This window comes from Diorhabda sublineata, chromosome X (genome assembly GCF_026230105.1).
Source record: "Diorhabda sublineata isolate icDioSubl1.1 chromosome X, icDioSubl1.1, whole genome shotgun sequence".
Lineage (NCBI taxonomy): Eukaryota > Metazoa > Arthropoda > Insecta > Coleoptera > Chrysomelidae > Diorhabda > Diorhabda sublineata.
In genome coordinates this window covers 14,679,764-14,695,467 of record NC_079485.1, presented here as the reverse complement: position 1 = coordinate 14,695,467, position 15,704 = coordinate 14,679,764, and the positions used below count along the sequence as shown (strand labels likewise).

At 34.7% G+C, this 15,704-nt stretch overlaps 1 protein-coding gene across 13 annotated transcripts in view; it reads right to left on the bottom strand.

Annotated features, from left to right (window-relative positions):
• Nucleotides 1–149: 149 nt before the first annotated feature.
• LOC130450689 (rho guanine nucleotide exchange factor 18) overlaps nt 150–15,704 on the bottom strand; it is a 103,817-nt gene continuing 88,262 nt past the window's right edge. For all 13 annotated transcript variants that reach the window (XM_056789230.1, XM_056789231.1, XM_056789233.1 and 10 more), the window contains 7 exons: nt 13,647–13,825; nt 13,335–13,583; nt 9,511–9,740; nt 9,265–9,451; nt 7,234–7,498; nt 4,101–4,369; nt 150–2,555 (listed from right to left, as the gene is read on the bottom strand). In XM_056789230.1, coding sequence (XP_056645208.1) covers nt 2,343–2,555; nt 4,101–4,369; nt 7,234–7,498; nt 9,265–9,451; nt 9,511–9,740; nt 13,335–13,583; nt 13,647–13,825 — 1,592 coding nt within the window. In that variant the 3' untranslated portion in view covers nt 150–2,342. The remainder of the gene's footprint in view (nt 2,556–4,100; nt 4,370–7,233; nt 7,499–9,264; nt 9,452–9,510; nt 9,741–13,334; nt 13,584–13,646; nt 13,826–15,704) is intronic.

Genomic DNA, 15,704 nt, shown 5'->3' with positions numbered 1-15,704 from the left:
ATTTACGATTATTTATGAAACATTTTCCTAATAAAAATTGGAAATTATCAAATTTAATATCACTGCAATCTATTGTACTTAGTTTATTAGAGCTTTGAATTGATTCAGTGATTGTTATACTTTCTTTTCATTCGATTTTTTATGGATTCGATCTGTACTATATTCACAATATCAGTTTTAAAAGTTACTAATCATCTAAAATTTAAAACGAGAGAAATCATATCCTAGAATATTGTATTGTCACAAGATTTGAGTATATCCAAAAATACTGATTCGAACGGAATTTCGAGGAAGACAAACGCAAGTATACGGTAACGAGATTTACGTTTACTCGAGGTAATTAAGTCAATTGAGTTTTTAAGTTGGTATTAAGTTGTATACTACCACTACAATTACATTATCTGGTCTTTCGAGTCTTCCACTGATTCGTATGGGACTCGAAGGACCAAAAAGTGTTAATTGTGTGTTTTGTGTAATAGTGTGTATTATAGTTTTTTTTTTTTATAAAAATTCTTATTTCGGACAAATCGGTTGTAATAATGTTTGCGCATACTACATTGACTCAAATACCTTCAATCTTCATATCAAATTGCGTAAATCTATTTTGGAAAATAAAAAGTAGATATCTACTATACGAAAGACAAGAGAATAGTAAAAAGTAAGTTCAGATCTGTATTAAAATATTATTAAAACCTTAAACTAAATAAATAAAATATAAGTAATACAAGAAATTTGAATTGATATATTCACATAGAAACCTACATCCGGTTGTCATTTAAACTAAGATAAACTCATAACGCACCACTTATGTTTTTCTCGATACTATTCATTTATTGATAACTTACTGTACGACAAGTAGGCCATGGACTACTGGAATCCTGGACCATGGAATCTCGTTTAAGATTTAGTGAACACAATGTTTACACCAACACTCACAATTACACTGTCTAGCGCGCGTTTCGATAACCAAGTTATCGTCTTCAGGGAACTGAAGGTTAACAATGTAACTGTGAGTTTGGTGTATTGGTAGTATAAACAGTGTGTTCAGCATGAATTTCACCAACAGTTCCAGAAATTCCAACTTGTTTTAGACTAAAACTGTGTTAACATTTTCTGAAAAATTGCTGATTGAAGCAATGTTTCTTTTAGAAACCAGTTGTTGATTATAATTGTTTTTATTACATGCATGTTTGTAAGTTCATTTGGGAGAATATCAAGTAAAAAACAACTACCAAAGATATTTGCCAATGGAGGAGGGAGTGCGAGCATCGACTCTCCTGAATGAAGGATATTCAATGCGATATGTTGCTGGACCAGGAAAAGAACGTAAACGTTGCAAATTGTTGATCGTTTTTTGAGACAACGTGCTCTCAGAAGCAGGAGACTCACCAGCAATCTGCTAATAAATTAATTATCGATACATCGTCTCGAACGGTTAGAAAATGTTTACATGAAGCCACGGAATACCAACCAAAAAACACTTGCTTACCAGAGAACACGAATTTCTGAGATTAAATTTTGCAAGACTACATCAGAATTGGACCCTCAATGATTGGAAACGGGTTCTGTTGTCCTATGAACCTAAAGTTAGCCTTAAAGCTCCAGATGGACGTGAGCGTGTCTGGCGAAAGCAAGGAGAAAGGTTTGCCAGCTGTAATATCTCTGTTTAAATGCCATTTGGTGGTGGGTCTAAAATGTTTTGTGGAGGAATTTACTTCTATGCTCGTATGGAATTGGTCCCTATACGTACAAGGTCTATGAATGCCCAATATTACTTAGACAACATTATTGTCAAACATATAATGCTCCGTTTGTTGAACATAACGCTCGTCCTTAAGTGGACTATCTCAAAAAGATGATATCAAGCACGTCATGATGCATCAATGCAGTTATAAGAAGAAGAAGAGGACCTACACTGTATTAGGGGTTGGCCCATATGCATTAATTCTCGTTTACTAATTTTTTTTCAATTTGGAGGTATTTGTGGTTTTCTAGCAAAAACAAACTTTTATGGAGAAAATAATGCAAATTAAGGTTATGTTAAGGTCATATTCGACTAATTTGCAGGTGTTCATTATCATTTCAATGTAACGTAGTGTTTAATATTTAGGTTAATTGAAGTGGTGGGTTAATTTTGTCTAGGAGTTTATATCAGAGCAAATTGAAACTAAAAATTGACAAACAGTGATTCAACAATGTTAATACATTCGACACTGGGATATAAGTTTCTAGTAAAATATATAAAGAATAAAAACGATACAGAAAACCACAATAATAACGAGTTCCTATACTTTCGTATTAATGAGGGTACAAAAAAAATGTTTTGTTCTGCTGGAGAGTCGTCAGAAATATATCACCTCTTCATCGGTGGGCGGTTGCTGATCGTTTCTAACTTTGAACTTATCCGGAAGTTTGGGATAAGTGTGTGTGCGAGTCGCTTTGGCACCTCCTGGACTTTGACACTGACTCGAAGGTGTTGAATTCGGCGGCGAAGCCTGCATCATTGCAGGACTCGAACCCGTTCTACTATGAACGTGTTGGGTTCCAGTTGGAGTCTGAAATAATACTCAATTAATCAAAACAATTGTGCTATATATCAGATCGCCTAATCCAAGAAGAATTCAAATGACAACTGTCAAATTTTGAGCTCAATCTACCCAACAATTTTGTTAAGTGACTCTATTGATATAAAGGAAACAAAAAAAATTCTATATGTTAATTAAGCATATATAATATTATGGTGACTGTTCTCCAGGAAAATCATCCATTATTTATAGATTTTCGGAGTTAAAACATGGTAATACAAACACTGATGATTCTTGACGATGAGGATGTGCAAAAATGAGGGTTACATCAAATTGAGAAAGGTTGTGATGGAAAACTTTACATTGGAATTGGTAGATAGTGGACAGGGCTCCCAACGTATTGTCCATGGACCTCCTAGGGCTCTTTATAGTGGATCCGTGGTCACTTTTGATCGGCGGCTGCGATTCCAAGTGTTGACAGACAGGTAGTTTACTGCCGATGGATGTGGTCTCCTTGCTTGACTTTCTGTAGAAATCTTAAGGATAGCGTGCGTGCCAGTTCAAGGTGCTTGATGCGAAGAAACCTTTTACCATAATCTTCGGAAATGGTGCGATCTCAGTCGATCAATCAATCGTTTAATCTTGAGCTTTCTTCGCCATTGCACCATTTGCTTTATGCTGTTTATTATTTCCACCGTGGCTCTGTATATGAAGCCGGGATGAATGAAGAATCTAATAGTTTCTACACAGCAAGAAAACTAATGATAAAGGAGGATGGCCAAATGAAGAACAGTCACACAATTAGTTGCTGTACCCTGTTGAATTGGAGTAACTGGGCCTTATCAAGAAAGTTCGCGAATCCTTCGTAACAATTCGATGGTTCCAGTTAAATTACGTCATTTTGAGGGTACTCACTCATACCTTCATAATAAAGCGATGACTCATGCAAAAACTATTGATGAAAAAAGACTTCTTATTGTGCAAACCACTACCTGCTTTTGTATTATGGAGTTATCAATTCTGATGGGTTTTGATCTGAATTTTTTTTGTTACTTTTCGCTTGATTGCAAAGAATCCGCCGTGGATTTTTGCTTGAAAAAAGGTTAGAAGATTCTAGTATAAGTATTTAAAAAACATCTTTCTTTACAACAGGACAAAAATAGAGCGACTCGATGATTAGAGGGCTATTTGGAATTGTTTAGGCAAAATTAATAGAATTTTTTGTACGAATAAAATGAAATTGGATGAAACCTGTAAATAAGCAGTCACTTGAGTGAACTGGACTCATAGAGAACCATACGAACCGTGCTAAATCACAACAATCAACTGGTTTACACACGATATAGTGTTGTTTATTTGGAAAAGATAAAAACAATTATTTGTGACTTCAACTGTATCATTGAACTGTATAGAAAAAGAAAATCATAAAGAAATCACTCATTATATGTAGAAAAAAAATCTCTTTTACCAATGAAATTCTCATGTCAAAAGTTCATAAAAACGATGCTTGATGTCAAGGGTTTGTTTCCTTACTCACAATTATGCCCCCCTTGTTAAAAATAAAGTTCAACTAACCGTTTCCCCCGATGGGGGACTGAAACTGTTATCTGAGCCTAATCGTTGATATCCAGATGTGCTGGTTCTTCGTACTTTTTCATCCTGGCTCAATTTCAAAGGTAACATCTGTTGCACACTACCCAAACTCGATTTGGAAAAATCTCCGCTTAACTTCGAAGCCAACTTCAAAGGAATTTGTTGTTTTATATGCACGTTCTGTGACACCTTTTGTTGATTCGTAGCAGATATCAGATTTAGAGGAAGTTGCGGTTTTATTTGTGAATTTCCTGAAAATACAAAAATATTTAAAAAGTTGAAAATAAATCCGATTTACAAAAATCGTAGCTATTCATCTATGAATCCGATGCTATCAAACAATATACTTTTAGAAAGAAGTTCTGGTGTTTATATGTGGTAACTAGGGGTGGGCAAAATAATCGATTAAACGAAAAATAATCGATTAATCGATATATATTTTTAAAAACAATCGGTAATCGAAAATAATCAAAAAATATCGATAAATCGGAAAATATAAAAATATCAATTAATCGAAAAAATCGAATATTCGGAAATAATCGATTAATCGAAAATAATCAATTTATCGAATAGTGATTCTTCTTCATAATTTTCACACTTTTGCACTTTTTTGTAGTCCTGTAACCTGTAACTCGATACACTGTTCTGTAGGTGTACGGGATCCAAAACTTGACATCGTCAATTTCTTTTTTTTTTCTTTGCAGAAACTTACCTATTAAGAATAAAATCCTCTCTCTGAGAAATGAATAATAAGAAATATTTCTATTGTTTAGTTTTATTTTGGTGGGAATCAAATTACAATGTTATTTTTCAACTTTGTTGCTGCCGTAATCAAGAAATATTTGTTTTGAGTTTTCGATCTCTTTGGCCCACATTGTATTAAATGGATCACAATTATTTATTATATTAAACAATTACATAAAATTAAGCAAGAGCACACTCCCTTTTAATTAATCGCTTTAACCAAATACAAATACCTACATATTGATAATTAGGTACATAACATTTAAACTTATTTAGTTAACTAGATACAAAAATTATTCTTAAAAAGCTCTCTACAAATGGCATTTACCTTAAAAAAATAGAAAATATCATTATCAGTGTTCAGCGACCCGCGTCTTTGTAAGTTTTTTATTTTATTTAATATCTATAGGTGTCGGCGAAAGAAGAAACCTTTGCGACCTAGTGCCACATAGATAGTTTTGCTGCTGCATGTTTTTGGATCACAGGACAGAAAGTATTAGATCATTTGCTTTATTAGAACCGTTGTGATATGACGTTTTGGCAGTGTACATCGTAATAGAGTTTTGATATTTCACATAACGTTTGTTTTTTTAATATGACCTATCTTATCACTGTGCTTTCCGATTAATTGTTTACAGTGTGCAAAGAAAAAATCAAGGTAAGTTTCAAAGCATAACCAAATTACTAATTTGTTATTATGATTATGACTATTGCTAATTTTTATGATTATGATTATTACTAATTCCATTGAAGAGGATCCAGGTTTGCGTGCCAATTATTTTATAGTTTTTGTTACAGATGATCATTTATAAAAACAGTTTTACTGGGGACCGGACTTTTGTCGAACTCTGTATATTATAGTACTGTCAAATTTTTTGAGGACGGCTAGTTTAAACTTTATTCTTGCAGTCGGTAATAAAAATAATGTGAATGATGTGCAGATGCAGCATTTTTTGTCTGAATTATGATTTTTTTAGGAATATGGAAGAAAATAGAGGAAGAAGCTTACTTTGGCATTACTTCAATAAATCTGGAAATGGAGACACCTCAGTTTGTAGGAAATGTAAAAAAAACATTAAGTCATGTGGTAACACTACCAATTTAAGGAATCACTTGAAGGCAAAGCATCCACTTCTTTTTTTACGCGATGATGATTCAAGGTAAATATTATTTTATAGTACAAACTACTCATCTTATTTTTGAAACGCTTTGTATAAAGAAATATCCTTAGGCATTTCCACACGGTAGGCACTACTAGAACTAATCAAGTACAATAGGGTTTACCCTCTTGTGCTTTTTATGTAGTTTTACAAAACTCTTATTCGCCCACTAGTCTTATATGGTGGTGAAACATGGATGCTGACAGAGTACAACAAAAACATATTAAGAAGGTTTGAAAGAAAAGTCGGATAAACATCAGAGCTCGAAGAATCCAATGGTTTGGACATATTCAACATATGGAAGATTCCAAATTCCATAAGTTATAAATATTAGCGAAAGTCACATATCACTAGATGGCGCATGTGTTTCTGGTGATTTTGTTAAGACTTTATTTATTTTTGTAATTTCCTTAACGTGTTTGTGTGGTTGGAACAAAAAGTTTTGTTTAAGAATCGGTCTAGAAATGACGAAAGTAACTCCCTTTCAACATCATAGCATATATAGGAGTCAGAAGCAGACCAATAAAAAAATGGAAAATGGTTTTTAAAGCAGTATTATGTGACCTAGAAGGAACAAAAACCATTTGCGTCCACAAACTTCAGGTCTAATTAGTTCGTATTGTGGCTTTATTGTTCACCTCTATTGAAGTTTGAAACAAAATCAACAGATGTCGCCCACTTCGTAATTTTCGCGAATTGAAGTGTTCAATCCTAGAAAAGGAAGGCCAATAATGAGAAGATTAAACAATGTCGAACTATGCGGATTACAAGATGTTGCTCCAAGTCAAAGGACAGAATACTGAATACACTGTTTACACCAACACTCGGTAACACAGTAAACTGTTTACCTTCAGTCTCAAGACGATTACTTGATTATCGAAACACTCATCAGACAGTGTAATTGTGAGTGTTGGTGTAGTGTTAGTGTGAACAGTATTCAGTATGAATATCACCAACGGTTCCAGAAATTCCAACTAAGTTAGAAAGGACAGAATGCTATGGAGGTCTGTTAATGAAGAAGACAGGGATCGGGCAGAACTGTAGTGCCGCGAGGTAAGGTAAATATAACTCAGTTTACCTTCAGTAACTTCAGAGTAAAATAAATGGTCATATGAGACAATGAATTCAACTTTTATAAGTAAAAGTCAAGGTCGGTAGTATACTGGGTAAGTTGATTGATGTAAAATTAAAATTACATGTATATGGCTCACCTTTAGTCCATTTGGAATCTTTTCGTCTATCTACGGAAGAACTTGAATGCGTTAAACTGCTACCACCTCCAGAAGCGCTGGTTGCAGAAGAAGAATCCGATTGAGGACTACTATCTTCAGAAGTTTCTTTGCTACTATCGTCGGCAATACCCGGGGGAGGTATTGGTACGTTTACCAATAAACCTTTGTTAGTTAACATCTCCATTTTTCTGAATAACTGTTCTCTTTGTTGAGCGACGTCGTCTTGTTCGGCACGAATTTGTTCCTGAATTATAAAAAGTTTACTCGAATTAAAAATCTGTCACACTCCTAATTCGTACGAATCTAAGATAAACAGTAAGCTGTTGTTAAGGATTATGACAATAACGTGAATAATTAATTTGCTGAGAAAGTTACTCATATGATAATTAACCTAATTGAATTCTAACTAAAAATACCGTTGATATGTATTTGAAATTCTTAGCATAACTAACAGCTCCTAATATGAAGGTCAATATAATTCTAAACGCAAACCTGCAGGCAATTATATAATTAGAAAATTGCACTTTGATTTTATTATAATTATTTCTAGATGATTGTTATCAAACCGGATAGATTAATAGTACGGGAGATATGACAATAATTTATGTAAATAAATATAACAATAAGTGATTAATAATAAAAGAATCAATTATCTACTTCCTAGACCCGTTCATATGTTTTTAGTTATGATTTATATTCATTTTAGGACTCTTTTCATTTTAAATTGATTTTATATGAAATATCAAGTTAGATTATTATTATATTATTACACAATGACATAGTTTGGTCCTTCCAGCCTGATATTAACTCATGGAAGAGTTGAAGCACCAGATAATATCATTATATTTGGTTTAGCAGTGTCATCAGCTGTTTTTGAAGATGATTGTGATATTAAATCACTCAATAAGTCGTTCAAAAGATTATGTCTAAAATTTCATGACGTTTTGATTAGTCTAACAGCCATTTAAGTAAAGCTACTTTTGTCATTTTCAAAACAATTTCATTTGTTAATTATTTGTTGCTTCTCGATAAAAAAAATATATCTTCAAATCAGTTATCCAGACTCTGCTCCATCAAAAAGAACCATTTGCTATGGGTTTGCTGAAATTAAACGTGATTGTCCAGACACCGATGGTGGTGTATGTTCTGGTCGTTCAATTGTGGTGGTTACTCCAGAAATATGAGTGGAATGACTGCTTCAGCATGGAATATTGTTCTTTCTCCATCGGGAGAGACAATCAGTACTACAAAGAGTTGTTGGATCGTTTGAATGCAAAAATTATCAACATGACAAGACTGCATACACGATCTAGAGCTTCGCCTACGATAGCGCACTGGTGTCGTCGTTCAAATCAGCCGCCCCCACAAACTTTAGTAACACACAAAGCCGTAAGTAGCAATAGATCACCACCATCAATATCGATATTGAAAACATTCTGAAGTGAAATTAATCTGATTGACTTTAATGCAGACCCAAGCTGCTGTTTTTACCGGCACTGCGTTCAGGATTTGGTCCTATATGGATATAAAAGTCGCAAAGTCGCTTATTGTACAATTTGGAGTCCTCTTTATTGCCAAAAAGCTTCTAATCCTCTACAAGGTCTAGATTCGTCTATCTTTGAAGTATTGGTCACATATTTGGAGCTCGGCTCCCCAGCATACCCCGAAGATACTCGACTCAATACAGAAGAGAACAGTTCGACTTTAGACAATCCAGAGTTGTCCAGGACAGCTTCAAGCATAGAAGCTCTGCACGGTAGGAGCCTTCCAACATAATACCATCTGGAGCAGTATTTGCAAGACCTACTCGACAGGGCAGACGTGGCTCATGAACATCGAGTTCGCCTGCTGACGCCCAAAACGTCAATTTATTGGGACTCCTTTCTACGGAGAAGTGCAACCCAGCTACCAAAGCACGTCTTTACAGTACACTATAACATACAGCAGACACTACTAGAGTGTAATAGTTTTCCCTCTCGTGCTTGTGTCTTACAAAATATATATTTTTACCTGCAATCTTTGTAGTTCTGCTTTCTTCTCTTCCAATTCTTTGGTTTCTTGTTCTTTCAAGGCGTTCCACGCAGCCTTTTCCCCACTCAATTTATCTTGAAGATTTCTCAACTCTTCCAATTGCTGGTTGTGTCTATATTGCTTTGAATCGGCACCGCCTTTCAACGTCGCTACTTGAGCTTGCAAACTGAAAATAATAAAAAATTTAATTCCATTGAAATTTGTTTTCGTAATACATGTACTTACCTTTCGTTCGTAGTCATTAACTGAGATATAATACAAAGTAAAGTGTATACGTAATGTGATAGTTGAATAGCTGCTAACTGTTGTTCTCTTCCGAGCGATAATAAGGCAGGACCATCAGGAGCTGACGCCGGATGTTGAGATAGATGAGGAGATTCACTATTTACATTTATAATATTGCCATTAATTAAAGGCCCTCCTGTTATCACACAATTTCTATAAGGCAACCGTTCCTAAAATAAATTTTCATAACATAAAATAACTTCTCTTGAAGGCAAATAAGTGAGATATACAAGACATATGAAATTTAAATCAGAGGAATCAAAAATAGAGAATCTAGAGCATTGGATACATCGAAGGCTTTTGATAGGGTTTGACATGCCAACCTTCTGAATAAGTTGAGATCGTACAGTACTCATCAGCTGGCTTAGTAACTTTCTCAGAGACCGATTCATCCAGGTTGCTATCGATGGACGTACCTCAAAAAGGTTTGAGATCAGATGCATCTCTTTCTCCTGTACATCAACTTGAGTTTAATACAGTGTGGTGCCCTTCAAGTCAATTATTTTATTCTTTTATATCTCTATCTATGTATACACCCTATACACTAACTGTTAATTATTTATAACCAGGTCACCTATGTTTTGGTGATATTGCAGTTTACTGTCTACGTAGGTAAACTATATCGTAATTATGAACCAATCTTATGTGTCATCATTAATTATAAAAAGGTAATTCCAAACTATTAAGACAATAGAAAAGTGGTAAAGTTCAATCGCTGTTTAATTTCTACCCCTCGTTATGGCCCAACATTACATGGCGACCCTGCCAACGCGTTTGAGATGCTCGTAGTGTACGCGCGTTCTGGAAAGTTCTCAGATGAAAGTTAAAAGTGAACTTAAGTGACTTTTTTCCAATTCGAAATGGGTACTAAAAACTCTAAAGAAAGTGAAGTTGCGAGCAGCGGTGTAGTCAATTCTAACTTCATTGTGGAAGATGACCTTTTGCAAACACCCACCGACATAAGGGTGCTTATGTACGTTATTACGTTCAGTTTGCTAGTTATAGTAGGACACAGCTTAGAAAGGGTTACCGCAGAGGTTTAAAACGAGACATTTCGCGAAGTATGGTTTTAAGATCACAGGCCAATACCGCTGATGTTTAACGGAAGTGTCAGATGGAGAGTGTGGACCAGTAGCAACCGGGGTGGCAATACATAGTACAAGGAGTAGTAGTATACTTAGGTAAAATCCCAGGCAAAAAAAAGAGATGCTACACAACGCAACGCTGGAGCTGGTATAGGATTCTAGTATTTTTTATGGAACGTTGACGGATGGACAATTTATCAAATTTCAGAATTCTTTTTGAACAAATATAGACTATATATAATTAATTAAAGTTTATGATGTAATATTAATGCCTGAGCTACATATTTAATAACGCTCTGTTTTAAAATAAATTTAGGTATAAATTAGTTACGTTTGTTAGTAGTGCTAGGTTATTTTATTGGGCTTTAGTAGTATTTATATAATTATTTTAATTTATGCCTTCTGATTGGGAGTCGGTCTTTACAAGGTTATCCGATATAAAAACAATCATAATTAATGAATCTAAGAGAATTTTAAAGACATTAGTCCCCAAATCAAGTAGAGTAAGAAACGAAGTTTTACAAAATTTAATTCATAACTATAATACATTCATTGAGATAGTAAAGAAAATATTCCCGTCATTGGATGATAAACAAAAACAGTTAGTATTGAAACTATTTACAACCGTTAGAGATAGGGTAGTTAGATCATTCCAAGTTTTACGTATAAATTATAAAATCCCTAGCTCTTGCCTTGAATGTATAAACCCCGAAATAAAAGACGAAACTATTGAATTTGACTCAGATCAAGACTTGACGCCTGACAGAGACTTAAAAGACTTAAAAATGTCTACTTCAATTATCGATTTTTTTAACTTAGCTAGTAAACTAGTATCGAATGAATTTGACGGAAGTGCAGACAAGCTACAGACATTTTTAGATGCGCTATCACTGCTCAATGCAAATTCGACAGGTCACGAGGCAAATGCAGTTGCTTACGTCAAAACAAAACTTAGCGGTAGAGCTAGAGACTTAATTACCGACAACGACGCGACCTTAACCCAAATTATACAAAAACTTAAAGACAATATAAAAACCGAAAGCTCAAAATCAGTTAACTCTAAACTTCTTAACCTAAAACAAACAAATAAAGATAATGTTAAATAAGCCGAAGAAATTGAAATCTTGATAGGTAGTTTAAGAAGAGCTTACATTAGTGAAGGAGTACCCGCTGATACAGCCGAAATATATTGCACTGATGCGGTCGTCACAGCTATTAAATCTAATACTAGGTCCGAAAAAGTCAAATTAATAATGGAAGCAGGCACTTTTCCTAACACTCGCGAAGTACTAACTAAATTCGTAGGAATAGATGTTCAAGATAATGCTAGTGTTCTATTAAAAACATATCTGCCACATCTACAAAAATTTTCGCTATAACTCGTTCAATTACAAAACGTACTCCAGATACAAATTCGACCATTGCCGAAAAAACTAGCCCACAAAATAATAGACCAAAAGTGTTTCAAACTACCGACAATTTTATAACGATTAATATCCCTTATTTAAAATTTACTATTAAGCCAGATTATCTTAGAGTAATTCTGGGTCAAAAGGACAAAATCAGCGCTATAGAAACAATACATTTTGCTGTTTAATTTCTACCCCTCGTTATGGCCCAACATTACAACAGCAAAGACCCAGATTTGGCCTTGTATAGACATAAAATACCACCAAAATGGCAAATTCACCTGTTGGGTAATGAGGATGGACGTAATATGTCCTGGTATAGTCACATGACCGAACTAGCTAAGACAGCTTCTCAAAAACTTGGAGCCCTCTTTAAGACCAAAAAGCTATGTACTCCGCAACAGTTTTTAATCCTCTACAAGACCCAGATTCGTCCATGTTTAGAATATTGCTCGTACATTTGGAGCAAGGCTTCCAAGCAAATCCTGAAGATGCTCGACTCAATACAGAAGAGAGCGATTCGATTTATAGGCGATCCAGAGTTGACCAAGAACTTGGATAAATTAGAGTATAGAAGAAAGATCGATGACCTGAATCTGTTTTTTCGATACTACCACGGTAGATGCTCTTCCCACTATTCTTCCCAATATTTGCAAGATCTTCTCGACAGGCAGACGTGGCTCATAAACACCAAGTTCGTCCGTAGACACCCAGAACGTCAATTTATCAGGACTCCTCTCTTTGGAGAAGTACTAGCTTGTGGAATCAGCTACCAAGGTACGTTATTCCCGAAACTAGAATCTGTAGAAATTCAAAATTAGAATTCACAGACATTTCCACACGGCATGCACCACTCCAACTCCTCGTTTGCCCTCTTCTGATTGTTTTTTACATAAAAAAAAGAAAATAACACTTTCAACGCATAATATAGATTGTAAACATGAATCCAAAAAAAAATTACAAAGAACTAACAAAAAATGAGATATTAGAAGTCATTAGGAAATATAAGAATGGAGGAACACCTGGCAAAGGCGAAATAAAAACCTAAATGACAAAAATATATATAAAACTTGATAAAAAATATATAGAGAGAGGAAAATATGCCAGAAGAATAGGAAAACGGACTCATGGTTGCTAAAGTGACAAACCACAAGGGGGTCAAAGTTTATTTTTTAATCAGACCTTGCAAAGAAAGATTTTAAAGTATTCTCAAACGAAATAATCCTCTATTCCTTTAATGGGACGAGCACAGTACTCGTTGTATACTTACAAATAGTTTTGAGTCACCAGGTTTTAAATTTTCAAAGTCCGGAGTACCGGCCGGTGTTCCGGAAGTTGAAAGTTTCTTTCCTAATAGTTTAAAAGGACCCTGGTTGTTATCGAAGCCACCGAAGGTTTCTGCTCTTTTCGGCAGTATGGGAGAGACGTAAGTTTCACTTTGGTGTTCGCCAGCTGAGCTAACACTTCTCGAAAGATTGGTACCTGTCGTATATAATGAGCTCGCTAACTGACTCACTTCCTGTAAATTAATTGAAATTACACAAAAAATATTCAATGTTATAAAAATAAAAAAAAAACTCACTTGTACTGCCATTAAAACTTCCTTCCACATTTGACCAGTATCAGCATTTTCGCTCACAAGATGTCGGTATGAAGGAGGTGAGGGTGGTTCTAATCCTGCAGCTGCCAAAAGTTTCAACTGAAGGGACATCTTTTCTTCCAGTAATAATGCTTGTTCTATATCCTTCTGTCGCAGTTGGCCTAAAACCCCTTCTGGTTTCATTTAATGTTCAAATATAGTCCAAGGACTTTATATAAAATTTAAGTAGCAATTACGAGTAGTACATGCAAAATCACATTAAAATTTAGCATACGAAGTAACATTGTGTGTTATTTGTTGTTTGTAGTTAATGGGTTAAAATTATTATAAAAATAAGTATTTCAGAGAATGGAAATTTGTGATATAAATCATGGAAAATAGAATTTCAAATTTAAACCAAAAAAAAATATTAATGAAGTTACTGACTTCTAACGAATTCATTTATCAGCATTTTTCAAATTCAAAACAGTGGATAATAAGTCAAGCATTTATAAAAAAAAGTGTGACGAATGATTTTATTGTTGACATAAAAAGTAGCTTAATAGAATACCAGGTTTAAAAGTATCTACCCCACCACCATATTTTCGCATTTATCATATAGTGAGTAACCTCCCTCTCCAATTTATTAAACCACTTTCCTATCAATGTTTCCACTACTTAAAGCACTCCTAGAAGTCGATTGATTCTGTCACCTCTAAGAACGTCTTTATAATAAAAAAAAAATGTTCCACTCCGAAAAGGTCTTGATGATTTATAATGTTTTGTTGGAGTATCATGAACGATTCATCACCAGTAATAATCTAGATAGAGGTGAATTTGGTGCAAATTCGTTGATATAATTGCGACCAGTTGGTAACTGTGCATACCGACGAGTTCATGAAGATGAAGTGACTCCCTTATCCCTCAGAGGTGACTGTGAAGTTTTTATGTCGAATGCGGCTCGATAATTTTGAGATAAACCTCGTATTACTAATAGTTTTTATATCTTTTGGAATATATGAATATATTCACGAATTACCGATTTCGTAGACGGTTCACGCATATAACACGTGAAGTAAAATTTTTTATTTTCTGTTTAAACCCTTAGATGGGTCTACCCATATGTGTAATACTTCTATATGGGCAGTTTCCATAAGTATAAACTGTTCCGACTAAGGAAGACAGAATGACAAAGATTTCTCTATCTCCCGAGGTTCCAGCTCGGTTCTGCGCATTCTCAAGCACTACCACACTACCGGTCAAAGGTTTTTGCCACCCTATATTTTGCGTGATCAGAAATAAAAACAATACGATCGATTTTGATATTTATATTTAAATGAACATATTTAAATAAGAATAAGTGAAGTTTGTGATTATTACATATTTATTTATTTGATTTATCGATGTAACCCTCTTTTCCACAAATAATCGTCGTCTGTTTGACTCCATTCGTTTTTCAGGATATTCCAAATATGTAAAGTGAAAGTAACAAACCGCTTCCTGAATTCCCTGTATAATTTGTCCCACAAAAACTCAATCGGTTTGAGGTCGAGCGACTCTGACGGCCAAATCATTACTTCCAGTATATACTTCCCTTCCAATTATTTCAAACAATCTTTGCATAACTTCGAGAAATGCTTGGGATCATTGTCATGCTGGAAGATACAATTTTTTGCCGATTAAGATCTGGACAGTTAGTACTACATTTTCCTCTATTTTATCATAGCCTCCTTTTTCCAAAAACCCTTCAATTTTTACTAGGTCTCCAGTTGCCTTTCCTTCAAAACATCTCCAAGCCATCACCAAGCCTCCGTCGTGTTTTACAGTGAGAATTACACATGGATCTAATATCCGTTCTTCCTTTGACCTGCGCACAAACACTCTTCCATTTGACTTAATAACCTCAAACTTTGACTCATTACTCCATAAAAGTCTCTCCCTCTCTTTTGAGCAGCTATTTCTGGGCCCGTGAGTTGTCGATTACGTTTACTGATCAATACAATATGTTTATCTTCAGCAATTGAGGTTTTTTGGGGTGACACACAACGTTTTCTATAACCA